The following is a 16,294-nucleotide window of genomic DNA, read 5'->3' on the forward strand; positions in this document are numbered from 1 at the left end:
AGAGTGTGTACATTTCCAGCTTTGATCATGAACTGTCACATTAGGGCTGTGCATGTTTTACTTGATTTGTTAGCTGACTCAGTCGGTGATGGCCTGTGGACACTGATGAATGGTATCCGGCTACCTATTGGGCCAAGATGATCTAAGTCTCCAGCTCCCATGATCACACATCTTTTCTTCAATGGATTCACAGGAGCATCTAGGTAATAAACTTAATTCTCTCCCTAATATTAGTTAAGATGGAATAAAATAAAACTCCATATGCTCATTGATCCAGTGCAATGGGCCATGTCATTGGAGGCTTTGCAATTTCTCCTACAAATGGTGTCAGAACTGAACTGATTAGGCAAAACTCACGCTTGGGGACGCTGGCTAACAAGAAATTAGTTGGGATGAAAGATAAGACCAGTGGATTTCCACAGAACTAGGAAGTCCCTAAATAGCATGACCTTGACTTACTTATTTTTGTATCATCAGCACCCACACAAAGCCAGTACCCAGGAGGCACCCAATAATCATGCATTTTATGAGAGTAAACACCAAAAGTGAGCCTGTGGTCCTTATATTCCCAGTAGGCATTAGACATGTAAGGAATGCAGGCTTGTGACTGCGGCAAGAGGCAAGACAAAAATCCATTCCTTCAGCAGTTGAGGGTGATTTGTGATTTAAAAATATGCAGTAGTGTATACTGTCTTTTGCATTGCCACCCCAATACTTCACAGGTCCCATGATGCTGAATGAATCAGTGTTGAATGAATAAAATACAGTCAGGCAGATGAAACTATATGGACACTGTTTTCAGTTGCCTCATGAGAAAACAGACGACAGACCCAAAGGCTGAAAACAGGTCGACATCGAAACTTCCCCTTTCCTGTCGACCTTTGCTCTCTCTCTAGACATACCTTCCCAGCATAGTGATGAATAATGAAGCCTTGGTTCCAGCTGTTGAAGTGCTCATGATTCCCGATCTGCATCTGAAGCTTCTGCAGCAGCGTCTGATCTGCCCCCTCTCCCACCGCGTGCATCGTGGCACACACGTCATCTAGGATGCTCATGATCCCAGGAGGGTTCTGATGGGACCAAGAAGCCAAAGCCCCAAGTCAGTGACTATTCTAAAATATACAGTGCTTGTCGGATCTTGTCTTAAGCAAGGAAACAGCTTTCTAGACTCAAGATACCATCTTGAAAGTCACTCTTTCCCTTTGAGCAAGAATGCCATTAATAATCCCAAATGGGAGTTACCACTTAGATCTAAAGATGGAGGAAAGTCATTTTCCAAAAAAGGTGTTTCACTCCCTGAAATTCTATTGAAAGTCACACACAGATCATAATCTGTTCAATCCTATTTGTACTAAGTTGGTTTTGAAAACCCCAAAGAAAAATAAAAACAGTCTCCTTTGACCCTAGTTCATTTCTTATTGTTTGCTTTCAGCATATTACCCCTATAAGCCATGGTTTACATAGTTACAGCGTACACATTCTATCATGCATTACTTGTTTTCTACACAATACTATTTTATAAACAATCTTCATGTTTTACATTGTCTTCATATTTATTATTTTAATGGCTATATTTCCCCACTCTGATATGCTATAGTTTACATCATAACTGAATTGTCTATGGATGTTTTCACTGTTTCCAGTTTGGGGCTTTTATTAAAAAAACAAAACAGTGCTGTAGAGATCTCTGTCTATATATTTTTTGTTTAATTTTGAATAATTTCTAGGGCTAAAGTCCTAGAAGTTGTACGAATGGTCTAGCAGGCAGGAAAAATTTTGTGTGTCTTCAATATAAGTGATAGTTGTTAACTCCTAGAATGCAGTAACAACTTCTGTTTGTAATTGACATTTTACTCATATACCTTTATTTACGAGAATAAAACCCTTTTGTCCTATTTTCTCACCTACACATACGTGTATACACAAAGTTAATGTAATTGCTAAAATTCTTCTCAAATCAGAGTTGTCACCTTGCCTATTCTAAAACAATGACACAGAGAAGAAAATTCAATGTAAACCTGTGAGCAGTGAAGAGACACAACAGACCGATACTTACAACTTTGTTCTCTATGAGGTCACACACGATTTTGTTATTAAAGTACTCAATGGGTGTCCATCTTATTCCCTCTTGAACATATTCTTCCTATAGGACAGAACATGGGAACTCACATTATTACCCAGTGTAGACTAGCTGAGCTCTGCACAGATGGCTATCCAAAGCACAGATATCACCATGACAAAACTTGAATGCCCTTTGACAAAAACGTGGAACTTTAATTGTTTTTCGTTTGTTTTTGTTTTTTTTTTCCAAGAGGGATAGAAAGGAAGAGTTCATTGCTTGGTAATTTTTATATTCAGTTTGAACCATATTAAAAATAGAATTTAATATGTCTTAGCCTATAGTCTGTTTCACAATAATCTCTTTGAATTAATTGAACATAGGACAACAGTACAGATTAGCATCTAGGCACTTAGGGGAAGGTCCCTCACTAAGGTCAGTAGCTCTTCTAACTTGATGACCACCACTACACTCTCCTGGTTTTCCTCCCTCCTCCCCAGTCTTGCTTTGTTAGCTTCTTTCCAGACCTGTATATGATGGACAGTATCAGGGTTCAGTCTTCCAGCCTTCTCATTTTCTCAACCCTCCTTCTTTAGGCAATTTCACTCAATCCCACGACTTTAAATAGCACCTATAGGCTAATGACCCCTGAATTAATTTCTCTAGCCTAGACCTCCCTACTGAGTTCGACTCATATATTGGTCACATTTTGGAATCTCCACTCAGATGTATTATAACAGGCTCTCAAGCGTAGCTTGGTCAGCAGAGCTCTGATCCGACATTCACCCACCACCTCTAACCAACTGCTCTCCTAATCTTACCCCCTTCAGTAAATAGTCTCACCACTGGCCCCATTATTCAAGCTACAAAGGTTGGAATCATCCTTGATTCCTCTTTTCTTCTTTGTTTATTGCTAATTATTTTGAGTTAAGTCATGTTGACTCAGTTTCCAAAATATATACTGAATCTGACCACCTCTTACTGTGTCATCACCTCTACTGGTAAGCTCATTGTCTATACCCCCACCATTTCTAGCCCAATATCCTGCACTAGTCTCCTAACTGGTTTTCAAACTTCCATTCCTTTTTGCTTTCCTGGCTTTATGGCACTCTGTAAGTCTATACAGCCGGAGTGACCTTTTCAAGAAACAAAACATAAATCAGACCATGTCACTCTCTCCTTGAAATGCCCCAATGGTTTCCCATCATACTCCCTATAAAATCTTTAGTTTCTGCCATGCCCTACAAAATTCATATATGATCTAGCCTCTGCCTACTTCTTCCTGTCTCAGTCCCTCCCACGCTTTCCCTTGGTTATTTTGCTCTAGTTACTCTGAGGTGGTGGAAGGCTAGAATTCCAGGGCGGAGGTTTATGAGAAAACCATTGCTTATAGCTCATTCAGAGGCATGAACATCTCTATGACAAGACGTTCTTAAAACAGCCTTTCATATGTGGAGTGGGTTGAACGTGTCCCCCAAGATTTCATGTCCACCTAGAACCTCAAAATATGAGGTTTGGAAATAGGATCTTTGTTCATTTAATTAGTTAAGAATCTCACAAATGAAATCATCCTGGATTTAGGGTGATCCCTCAATCCAAACACTGGTTTCTTCACAAGAAAAAGGAGAGGGAGACTTGGACACACACAGAAAGAGGTCATCTGAAGACAGAGGTGGAGATTGAAGACATGCTGCCACAAAACAAGGAATGACAGGGGCCACCAGAAGCCGGAAGAGGCCAGGAAGTTTCTCCCCTAGAGCCTTTGGCAGGAATGTGACCCTTTGTGGATGGTCTCTGGCCTCCTGAACTATGAGAGAAGAAATGTCTGTTGTTTTAAGCCACCCAGTTTGTGGTTCTTTGTTATAGCAATCTTAGAACTGGAAAAACAATATGGTATCCAGAATAAAAGGGAACCTGCACTGGACTTTCCGAAGAAACTAGGAACAAGACATATTACCTCAAGTCAGAATTAATAAAAGTATCAGCTTTCTTAAAGGTACATTCATTTCTAGGGAAGACTGAAGGGAAAGCAAATCTGAGAAAGCCAAGTTTTTCCTTTGGAACATGGTATATGCCATAGACAACTGGGGTTGGACCTAGGTTTCCAGTTTCCACTTGGTCAATGAGTCAGAGTAGTAAAAGCAGCCGGTCCTAAGTCCAACTTCACAGCATCATTTGCTTAAAAGAGAAAGAAAATGTAGCAGATGGTGTTTATATTTCACAGACTAAAATGTCATGATGGCATATGGTTTTTCTGCCTGACTCTATCTATTAAGTACATTTCCTAAGACAAGACTAAAATTTGAATCTATTACCAAAAGAGGGAAATCCATACCCTTTAAAACAAAACAAATTAGAAGTAGACCAAGATGAAGGAAGAGGGACTGCTTACCTGTTCTGCCTTTAATGTCAGTTCAATAAAAATCTGCTGTAATTTTTCATTAACAAAATTGATACAAAACTGTTCAAAGCCATTTTTCTGGGAAAAAAAACAAACAAGAAAAAGTTACTTGCATTTATTGTTTATGCAAAATCATTTGAAGTCATTTCTTGAGTGATTTAGTTAGATGCTTCAATGAGAACAAGCTTACAGAAATGTTTGAGGCTTCAGTAAAAAGCTATATAGTTTGTATTTAGGAGAAGCTGATTTGGAAAAGGTACATGAAGAACTCACAAAGGCAAAAATTGGGCCATAATACGTTTTTTTCACTGCCTAGAATTATTTCTTCAAGCCAGATGAAATGCATCGCCCTCTCTAGTCCCCAATTATTCAAACTGGTCTCACCTGGAATATTTCAAAGCCATAGATGTCCAGGACACCGATGTTGTATTCTTCATGGTCCTTCTCCATTGCTTTGTTGATGGACTAGGAAAAAGTAACCAACATAGTAATTAATTCCTTTTCTTTCATATTAGAAATGGGCATGCATGGGAGAAAAGGAAGCAAGTTGGTACATAGCAAATACTGCTGTCTACTGGAAAGAGACCACCAGGATCCCAAAAACTACTATGGTAGGAAAAACTAATGTTGGCTTAATGATAAAAGCCATTAGATTCTGGCAGAGTTAGTTTTTCTCAGGAAGTCTTGAGAATCAGAAGAAAATGTCATCTTGGATAAAGTAAAACCTGTTTCACATAAAGAACCCAATTCAGTGATCATTTAATTAATGATCACCTAACACAATATGCTGGGGGTGTCAAGGAGAAGACATCCCTGTTCCCAGGAGCTTATAGAGAAGGTGAGCCAACTACAGACAAGCATGCCAATAATTATTACTAAAGTGATGAAAATAAAAGCACCTTATATGTATTTAACATTCACCTGTGGCAGGCTCTGCTAAGTGACTTCTATGGGTCTCATTTAATTCTCATTACAAATCTCATAATGACAGTGATAACATTATAATTTCTCAGATCACAGTGGGCAAGAGGGAGGGCCTGGGATTACTTTTAAGTAGAATGATGCCTGAATCTGTGCTCTTGACCACTGTGAGGAGAGACGTGCAATTCAATGGAACAGACTTAATCACAGGAGGGTAGCTGTAGGTTAGAGGGGGTTAGTGAGGGCTACAGGGGAGGAAAGAATATAGGAGAAAAATTCCTGGAGGTGGTGAATACCTGGATGAACCCTGACGTACCAGAGTTGTTTTCCAGGCAAAATAAAAATGACGCTATTATCTTTTGCGAGCTAATGGGTAATGATATACAGCAGCACTTAGCCCAGTGCCTGGCACACAGTCAGTGCTCAGTTAATGCCAGCTCTCATTAGTGTCACTTACATGGGGCATCTATTCCCCCTTTACCACACGAAAAATGGAGGGCAGACAGGAAGGAAATAAGTTGGGAAGTCCAGCATTGGAAGGTATACTGAACAAAGGGACAGGAGATGTGGGGTCTAGTCCCAGTTCTGCGTGACCCTCTTACTCAATGGCCATGGGCAAGTCCACTAATAATCAGACCTAAGGTTCCCTTGTCAGTGAAATGAGGCTCTGGACAAGTTAAAAGCATGGCTAATGTTTACTATGACTCTGACCTCCCCAAACAATCTTACTCTTAAAATAGCCATAAGAAGTACACAGAATAATTACACTATACACCTGCCCTGCTCTGCCCCTAACCACGCCTCCCATTCACTCAGCCTTACAGATGATGTTACCCAGATTAAACACAGGCTTTTTGGGTTTAATGGCTCTGCTACTGCCCTTGATGAGGGTTTCCCCAGGGTTCTTCCTAGCTTGATTAGAATAGCTGCAGCACTGCCAAATTACCCGGGTTTAATGCCTAGATCTATTACTTAATCGTGGTGTGACCTTGGGGAAGTTCCTTAACCCCTCTGTGCCTCAGTGAGCTCATCTGTAAAATGGAGATAAAAATACCTCAGTCACAGGGTTGTTGTAAGAATTCAATGAGTTATTTTTTTCCTAAAATACTTAGAACAGTATCTGGCACATAGTAAGTGCTATATAAGTGTTTGCTATTATTATTCTCCCATTCAGAGGCTGCAATGATTAACATAAACTGTCACTGGCAGTTCTACACAGCCTGAAAGACTAATTTTCAGGAGCTATATGGGGTATACATATATAAATATGTATCCATATGCATATGTCATGTAAGTATATATATGACTATTCCATCATAAAAAAAGGAATCTGTGGTAGTTTTAAAATAGTTGTCCCTTGCTATCCATGGAGGATTGGTTCTAGGACCCCCTGCAGATACCAAAACCCATGGATGCTCAAGTTCCTTGTATAAAATGGTCTAGTATCTACATATTACCTACACGCATCCTCTCATATGCTTTAAATCATCTCTATATTATTTATAATACCTAATACAACATAAATGCTATGTAAATAGTTACTATGCTGCATTGTTTAGGAAATCATGACAAGAAAAAAAGTCTGTACATGTTCAGTACAGAGGCACCATCGTAGGCTTAACTACACAGTACACGTCAGCAACAACATAACATTTATTATTTTTTTGAATATTTTCTATCTGCGGTTGTTTGAATCCATCGATGTGGAACCTGCGGATACGGAGGGCTGGCAATGCAAAAAGTCTTTGATACTCTTCCCTTTAGAGGGTGGAATCTAATTTCTCTCTTTTTAAGTGTGGGTTGCACTTAGTTACTTGCTTCTAATGAATAGAATATAGCAGAGTAGCAATATTTGAGGGCAAGATGAGGACATTAGAAGCTCTGTGACTTCTGCCTGGCTCTTTCTTAGATCCCTCACTCTGGGGGGAGCCAACTGCCATGCTGAAAGCATACTCAAGCAACTCACAAGAAAGGGCCATGTAGCAAGGAACTGAGGTGTCCTGCCAAAGCCATGTGCGTGTGTCCCCTCGGAACCAGACCCTCCAACTCTAATCAAGCCTCGGGATGACAGTAGCTCCAATCAGCATCTTGACTACAATCTCATACCTGAATCAGGACCACCAAGCTAAGTCACTTCCAAATACCTGACCTACAGAAACTGTGAGGGGATAAATGTTTACTGTTTTAAGCCACTACATTTTGGACTAATTTGTAATACAGTCATAGATGACAAACAGAACATTCCTAAAGCTTTAGGCTCAAAAGTCAAGAAAGATTCACGACCAAGGGTCTCCTCTTTTCTTGGTCTCCAGTCCTGCCTGTATGAAATATTTGTCCACAAGAAGCTGTTACCATATTAGTGTCCTGGTGGGCAATCCTAGAAGCAAAAGCGGGATTCAATGATCTCAGGATGGGAGGGTAAAAAGTGGAGGAGTGAGGTAACGGTTATAAGGAATGAGCCAAAGTCTAAACACAAAACCCTTACTGGTTTTATTCTTTATAGCTTATAATATGAAGCCACCCTGTGTTTACTTACATCTACCAAGAAATCAAAGACCCGGGAGTGCAGGGCCTTGGCGAGCGCGTCCCTGGTGTAACAGGCCTGCTCCACGTTGAGGGTCACGTGGATGGACTCCGACTTGCCCCCCCATTTGCTGTCCATCTGACGGCTCGTAAGCTTTTCTTTCAACCGGCCCTGATTTATCCCCAGGAGATATGCAGGAAAAGCCAAAACTATAGAAAACAAAATAAAACATGATTGTCTTTCAGAATTTTAACACTTCATCTCACAAACATATGGAGGGACGCGCGCGTGTGCACCCACACACACACACCCACACACCCACACCATCTTTAGCCACCAAGAACTTCCCGCTAGTGAAGATTGCTTATCAGGAATCCCACACATATCCATCCACTTTGTTTTTCACAATTGTTCTATTACATGAGTCAATTCCTATGATGACTGAGACTTCCAATAATACAAATCAGCGATCCACGAAGGGCGATAAACCAGTCCCCCTCACTGAGATCACCACTGAATGCCTAAAATGGACATCCCCTTCAAGCTTGCAGCAAGACAGCAAAAGGAACTAAGTCACGAAACATTTCTTTGGCTCCAAATATTGTTTTCATCCTTTTTGGTACAGTGTTTTCATAGCATCATTCCCAAAGAGCTCGAAGCACCTGATATCATCAAACTAATAATTACAACTCATCAATGATTTTTTAAATGGTTACATGTGTAGGGTTACTAAAAAGAGAGGACAGGACACAAAATATTTAAGAAATCTTGAAGACAATCTAAAGGAGGCAAAAGTAGTTTGCCAAATAAAGAAGCCTACTAAAATCTAAATATGTGGCACAAATAGACAATCAAGTCCCAGAGGAATTTAGAACAGGAAGATCATTACTACTTGCTTGGGTGGTGAAGGAAGATGTGGGATTTGTGTGGGGCCTGAAAGAATGAATAGGATTTGTACATATGCAGAAGAATCGAGAAGGATGGGGAGAGGGGAATAGAAAGTGCAAAGGTGAGGAGGCAGGGATACAGGAGACACATAGCAACTAGACCCGCATTGGCTACGGCTGAAAGTTAAAGTAGATAATGAAAAGGTAAGGATGAATTCTGATGGTGGAGGTCATTGAATGGTATGAGATACTAGTAGTCAAAGGGCCTGGATGGCTTCTGCAGAGGGGTGTTACAAAAAGGTTTCTCTGGGCATGGTATATGGAACGAAATGGGGGGGTTTGGTGTTGTTCATATCACAACACACCCATCCCGCCCTAAGGTCATGTACTGGTGTAGTTTGTGGCTTTCAGATAGAAAAGCTGAGGTTCCCATGGCTCAGCAACTTGTTTCAGGCTGTGAAACTCTCCAAGAGGAGAGCTAGTGATATAAATAGGGGTTTTTTTCTGGTCAAAATACTCTCACATGAATAAGTGACACCATTCTTGGGCATGAAACAATGTTCAGATTTCCTCCAGTATTCATGAAAGATTATTATGAACACAAATCAAAATTCTAAACTGGGATATGAGTCTTCTTTTTCTGCATAAAGCTTTACCAAAATTCTCTGATAAAAGGATTTTGTTAAAGACGTTATGATAATGCTCGAAAATCACAAGTCTCCCAATAAAGGATAATGTTAAATTTCACAGATGGTGTTAGAATGAACAGGCTGACATTTCTCATATACCTTCCAATGATACTAAGTCAGTAAATGCATTTTCAAATAGGGTAATGCCCGTGCAAGGTCTATATTATCTATGTGAGTGTTTCACAGAAATGCTCAGACTAGTAGAGGGCTTGCTTTTTACAAAGGGCACCAAATGCACTTGCTTTTTACAAAGGGCACCAAATGCACAAATTTGCCTATGGCCATTTCTTTTAGTTGAGGTTTAAAGTTACCACATATGTTTAGAAACCTGAATGTGTCTTCCACTAAACAGAAACTTACCTTTGCACAGATCAAAGGCATAAGCCACCCATAAATCAGACTGGACACATTGGGGTTATTGTGAGAATCAACAGACATTTACCAAAGTGTCTGACATGTATATAGGAGATTCACTAAGGGGGAGCTATAATGTTGGTGATTGTCACCATCACTGGGCAGACAGTCAGGTACATGCATACCTCACTTGATACAGTGGGCATCATTATCAGTGGTTTATAGTAAAGTCACCAAGGCCCCTCACTGTTTATGGTAACTACACAGTGAATGGTTTGATACAACAAGTAGCCCCAATTTGTCTGTTTCGTAAACATGGGCTTCTGCCAAGCCCCTAACCATCCTAAAATAGGGACATGCTTCATATATGTGGTGAAACTGTTTCTGTCATTATCTTTATGACCATAGCTAAAGAAATATAACAAAATGGGCTAAGTCTTTGGGTCCCTGAGAAAAAACAGACAGAGCAGACTGAAACAGAAACATGCTGCACTTCCACGGCTCGCACCTCTTCTATAGAAGAGGGCACAAGTGAAGGAGCACAGGCACTCCAAAAACAAGGCATGGAGTTTGGCCACAGGCTTAGGGAAACAGCTGAGAAGTCTAGAGCGGAAAGCTAGCACTTATTTTGAAAAAAATCCATGCCATATTTTTTAAGTATATGCTTTTATGGCCTTGTATTTTCTTCAGTGGCTGCACTGGTGCTGAAATTATAGGGCTGCTCATATTGACTTCCTTCAGGCTGTGAGTTTCCATGAGCGTGTGTGTGCCAGTGTGGCTGGGTAAGAGGCTTGGGGGCTGTGGGGAGGGAGAGGACGGAGCAGGCATTGATTAAAAATGCTGATGTAAAATACAAAACAAAAAAAGAAAGTGCAAGAATCAAAACATTATAAAGAATTATAAAGCCAAATATAACAAACTAAAACTTGTAGAAATATTTTTTTTAAATGCTGCTGTCACTCTGGTATAGTTTGAGTTATGTAGAGCTCTTATCAAAGAACCTGCTAGAAAATAATGTTTCAGCATGTTTTGATAATAAAGATAGATTTCTATTAGTGCATTAAAGAGTACGCAAAGGTGGGTTTAATTTTTTTTGGTTACATTTGAAGTATAGAGAAGATAGGGAAGCCAAAAACATATTGCAAAACAAAATTCCATTTCACAAATTTTTTAAAAATGGCAAGGTAAACGTGGTTTACTTGTCTTTGGTGTTGAGGATCTGTACTTCATAATCTATTAATAATAGGGCAAAGGAGGGGCATTGTCATTTGTACACCTCATTATTATTTATGTGGTATTTTTTTTCCTTCAACAAAATTCTTAGGTTAATTTGTATTTAATATCTTTTGAGCAAGACCTGTTTCCAAAATGCCATCTAATGATAGGTACACATGTGCCCAAGTTGAGGTTTGTTTGACTTCTCAGCAATGTAAAGGCTTGCCTCAGGAAATTCTATAGATCCATTACTCTACGGTCAGGTAACAACAAAATTTGCTGTTATTAGTGACTATTTTGCTTCAGTAGGCCATTTGTGATGGAAATCTTACCATTATTTTTTTCTACAACAGATCAAGTTTGCTTTCTTCCATTATACAGAAACGGGCTAGCACTTTCCTCTACAAATTTATCCCACAGATATACTCAAATATGAGGAAGGCAACACAAGCCAGGTTATTCATTTTAGTAGTGTTCTTTCAGCATTGTAATAGCAAAAGATCCAAGACCATCTTGATGTCCCTCAACAGATGATTGGTTCAGTAGATTAAAATATAGCCAAGCAATGGAATGCTATGCAGCTAGAAAAGATGAAGCTCCTTAGCGAACTGATACAGAATAATCTTTAAGATATAACGTTAAGTGAAAAAGCAACTGTAGATAATATTAAATGTTCCCATTAATACAAAAAAAAGTGAGGAAAAGAGAGAGAGAGAGAGAGAGAGAGAGAGAGAGAGAGAGAGAGAGAGAGAGAGAGAGTGTGTAGTAGCTCTGGAATATTTATTCCCTGAAAGGAATACAAGAGGCTGAGAAGCTTGGTTCCCTCTGGGGAGGAGAATAAGGTGACTAGCAAAGGGGTAGATAGGAGAACTTTGACAGGTACCCATTTGAACCATGTTAAGGTAGTACCAACTGAACAGAAAAATTATTGAAAGGAGGACACATTTCTTTGTTAGAACTCTTGGATTTCAAATTCAAGCACAGCCCTTCCTGATTTTCATCACTCCACCACCTCCAGTAAGGGAATTTCACAGGCAGTTGCCAATCCTGGGTCAAACCCAGTTGGCTGAGGAGGCTACTTCCTCCGGACATAAATGTGCAATGAACCACTTCTTGGCTCAAGCATTTGGGGAAGTGCTTGCTGCGTCAGAGTCATGACTTTGTTCTCCAGCATAAAGAAGCAATAAAAGAGTGTACTATCCAAAAAGGCAAGAGAAATCCAGTTTGCTTCCATAGAAACCAAGAAAACCCAAACTGTTGATGTTAAAATGCCAGGTGTTAATGACCCTTGTGGACACACAAGTGCATTTGTTAAATGTGAAGGGTAATCCTATAAAGTCTAGAAACAGTTATTATTATTGTTAGGTTGTGTTTTTAGATTCTATGGACACCCAGTATATTTATTTTTTTCCACCCCACTCCTTCCCTTGATAAACATAATTTATCTTGCTCTTTATCAGACAGACATCAGAAGCTAGAAGAACTTCCCTCTTTTATCATGAAGGAAAACAAAAATATAAAAAAGAACCTTATTTGGAATGGAAATAGCCTCACTGCATTGTCAGCAATGAGTGGGATACTATTTATTACTAAGCATCTAAATTTATCATTCTTGAAGAATGCTGAGAAAGGGAGAAATGTCTTCCTGGGTGGTTAAAGGATGTGTGTGTTCTGAAAGCAACCGGGAAAGTCATCTGATGCCTAAAAGGCTACAGTCTCAGGCCATGGTGATTATGGTAGATTGTACCACACATAACCAATAATGTCTCCATAGGAAGGACCTGATTTTTTTCTCAAAGACTAAAAATGACCATTCAGGTCTTCAGGCTCTCACTAATACAGAGGTAACTGTATTAAAGGTGATCATTAGCAATATCCACACAATAGTCAATGTCTATTTTTTTTTTTTTTTGGTTTTCAGAAATCCAATCTAATCCAACCCATGGGGCAAACTCAGTCTGTGAGCTTTCCATATTTATACATATCCTATCACGTGCTCTTCAGGACCTGTAGGTGAACATAGACCCTAAAGATCAGTTATGGAAAACATTTTTATTAGGAGACAAACTTTTGAGTTATTTACTTATGACTAATCTGCATTAAAGTGTCACTTTATTTTTAAACCTAGATGTGAAATTCTGCCAGACTTCCCCAAGGTTAATGATAAAATGAAACAAATTCATTAATGGTCTATGGATGTAACTTGCTATAGTTAATGTTGGATATGGACAGGAGGGGGGCAGGTGCAGAGAAGAGGCTTGGACTCTCACAGGCCCTTTTGTTCTGCCACAGCAGGATGCATAAAACTTCTCATCTCTTCCCAAAAATACCCTGGTTGTGATCTAAGCAAAGGAAAGAGGTGGGTTACTTCTGATGGAGCTAAACAATGGTTTCCCCTCATTCAAGCACCGGGGGGAAAAGCCACTCACACTCTTCACTCTCCACTGCCGCGTAATTGCCAACTTCTTTGAAGCTGATGTTTCCGAGGTGCAGAACACCTGCCACTATCTGCAGCACCAGCGTCTGCTCCTCGGCGAAGATCCCAATCACATTCATCGCATGCTGGAAAAGAAAGGAGAAATTACCCACACAGGCTGGTCACTAGCTTTAAAAGCACGTAATAAAGAAGTCCAAGCTTAGATTGGGCTGCACAGTCCTGTGTAGCTTAGCTTGCGGTGGCAGCTGGAGGTCCCTGTAAGACATTGTCACCCACCAATGCACTCTCACACATTCTTCTCAAGTCTCAACATTGTGCTGGGATGGGAGCTTTGTCCTTCAAGAGGGCATGCAATCATTCAGGGGTAAGGGCAAGAGAGTTCCAGACAGAAAGACACTCAGATGGGGCAGCAGCTGTACACAGTCACCAACTCTCCTCATCCCTCAGTGCATTCCTGGTGCCACCCTTCTCCCTGTCAGGGCAATGGTGCCCATGTCCAGCTACTCCGAATAGACTCACGTCTTTCCCTTCATCGGGAGGAGTGAGAATAGATTGTACTTGCAAAAAGATCTTGATGAAAAATCTCCAGGAAATCAAATAAAAGCATCATTAGAAAAATCTTGTTTCTGAGGTCCATTATATTCAATAAAAGCAGCTGAAAGGATTGAGTCTTTGATATCGGTATCTCAAAAGAGCTATACTCTAGGGCCAATGCAGGCCTCTTATCTGAAGTCTCACCTAGCTCGTTGGGGGCCATGTGGCCTCCTGATGCCCTTTTCCGTGGCACTCAGGACATGGTCTGTCTGAACACCCTGCCCCTTTCAAGAACAAATGTCAGCTTCCTTCAAACTGTACTTCCAAATGCGCATTCAGAATCTCCCACTTGGTTCTGATCTGGGCTGAAGTTGGGCCTGACTGGTAGCTGATTCAAAGAGCAATGGTGATGCATTGCTTGGTGGCTAAATGGCTGACCAGCCCACTTTCAGAAAGTTCTTGATTGACTTATTAAGTTGTTTCCCCGAGGATGGGGTCCCGCAATTATCTACCTGGGTTCACACTGTACTGTAACACACACACCAAGTGAAAGCTCGGAGAGAGGATGGCACTCTGATCTGTAGAGCTCAGAGGTGGAAAGAAAGCGGGTGGGAGAAAAGGCCGAAGGTGTTCTAAATTTTCTAAATCTGATTACGATCATCAGAGCGCTCTTTGTTTTCCCTTTCTAAAGAGACAGCTCAACAACTGTACAAGCTGTCAGCCAACAGGTATGGTAAATGTATTCTCACCCACAATAGTTTTTAACCTGTTAACCAGAGCGTCTGCAGAAGGGTGATGATGAATTCACTTTTTTTTTTTACCATCTCTAATCATTAGGTGGTCCTCAGGCAATGGAGCAGGTGGCTATTTCAGGGGCTTAACCATGCTTTTTAGGAAAGGGAGTGCTTACAGCACAAGAAGGTGGAAATTTCACGCTGCTCTTAGCTTTGCTTAACCTTGACTGGCCTTTCTACCAGAGGCAACACCCCATCTGGAAGGCAGACCCTGCTTGGCCCCCCGCCAGCACTTACCAGAGTTTCCTGAAACTCCCGCCTGTCATCTATGTCATCCACCTTGTAAGACCCAGACAGACTCAGGTAGTAATAATAGTCCATGCTGGTGATGCCCAGGCTGTGCTTCTGCTCTGCAGAGGCGCCCTCGATGAGCTGGAACAAGAGAAAGCGGCGTGTGTGTGTGAGATATGGCCCTCCAAGTACCCAAAGCCACCTCGTGGTGCCTTCTGCACAGGCAGCGGGACTTTCTATCCCTGCTTTCTAAAATGATCAGTGGTCCCCATCTCCAAAGTATGAAAGGGCTCCAGAATTTCTGCTCTACTTGTAGTAGCCCCTCTGAAAATTCTGGTTCTTAACTCGGATCAGATCTGGCAAGAGCTGAGGAGTTTCCCTTATCCAGTGAAGGGAACTGCAGGGCTTCAGGAGTGAGATCCCTCAGGAGAGTGGAAAGCAAGCAGATTATAATCCCTTCATTCCTGCTTGACTTGCTTAGGGCTTTTTAAAGGACAGCTGGCCCCTCTGTGCTTCGCAATGCAGGGTGCATACGAAACCCTCCTCAGGTCCCACATTCTGGCATTCTGAAACCTCCTAATCAACTGACCGTCCCTGGCTTTTTGCTCCATCTCTGATGTTTGCCTTACGTCTGAGCAAGACCATCTTAAAGAGCTCCCACCACTGGTGTGCTGGAAAATGCTTAACAATCAGCTCCTGGAGGGATGGCAGGGGAAATGGATTTGTAGTATTTTCTGGTTTTCATGCTGTAAATACTCCTACCCCGACTGATTTTGACTATCAAAAAAATGTCATTGAAGGAAGAAGTGGAAGCACCCTGCTGGCTCCAACTCAACAGGATTTATGAAAATAGAGACAGTTCCTATCCACAGTTCTCCATTGTGGTCAAGTCTCTCATGTCATCTCAGCTCCACAGCCCCCAAATGGGGAACCTCATCGTCATTACTGGTCATCCCACGACATCAGATTCCCTGAGTTTTCTTCCTGGTCGCTTCAAAAGCTTTTTGTACCATCCTCTTCCTATTTTCTTCCTTCTGTATTTTTTTGTTTCATTTTTGTCTGAGAAAGAACGTCCCTTGCCTCTTCTCGGACTTCTCCCCATCCACACGGCGTAGCTCCACACACTTGCCTCTTCAGCCCCCACCCCTTTTCTGACTCTCTTCTATCTACAAGCACATGTGCTCTTTGCCTTCTTTAGAAGCTTTTCCTTGACTCAGTGTGCTTCTTCAAGTGACAGAATCTACTTCC

At 41.1% G+C, this 16,294-nt stretch overlaps 1 protein-coding gene across 1 annotated transcript in view; it reads right to left on the reverse strand.

Annotated features, from left to right (window-relative positions):
* MYO1E (myosin IE) overlaps nucleotides 1-16,294 on the reverse strand; it is a 218,532-nt gene that overhangs the window by 62,879 nt on the left and 139,359 nt on the right. Inside the window, exons 9-15 of the mRNA XM_019657546.1 lie at nucleotides 15,053-15,187; nucleotides 13,480-13,612; nucleotides 7,918-8,114; nucleotides 4,845-4,925; nucleotides 4,452-4,538; nucleotides 2,057-2,143; nucleotides 903-1,070 (exon numbers count right to left, since the gene is read on the reverse strand). Of these exons, the coding sequence (XP_019513091.1) occupies nucleotides 903-1,070; nucleotides 2,057-2,143; nucleotides 4,452-4,538; nucleotides 4,845-4,925; nucleotides 7,918-8,114; nucleotides 13,480-13,612; nucleotides 15,053-15,187 (888 nt within the window). The remainder of the gene's footprint in view (nucleotides 1-902; nucleotides 1,071-2,056; nucleotides 2,144-4,451; nucleotides 4,539-4,844; nucleotides 4,926-7,917; nucleotides 8,115-13,479; nucleotides 13,613-15,052; nucleotides 15,188-16,294) is intronic.

This window comes from Hipposideros armiger, unplaced genomic scaffold (genome assembly GCF_001890085.2).
Source record: "Hipposideros armiger isolate ML-2016 unplaced genomic scaffold, ASM189008v1 scaffold_276, whole genome shotgun sequence".
Classification (NCBI taxonomy): domain Eukaryota; kingdom Metazoa; phylum Chordata; class Mammalia; order Chiroptera; family Hipposideridae; genus Hipposideros; species Hipposideros armiger.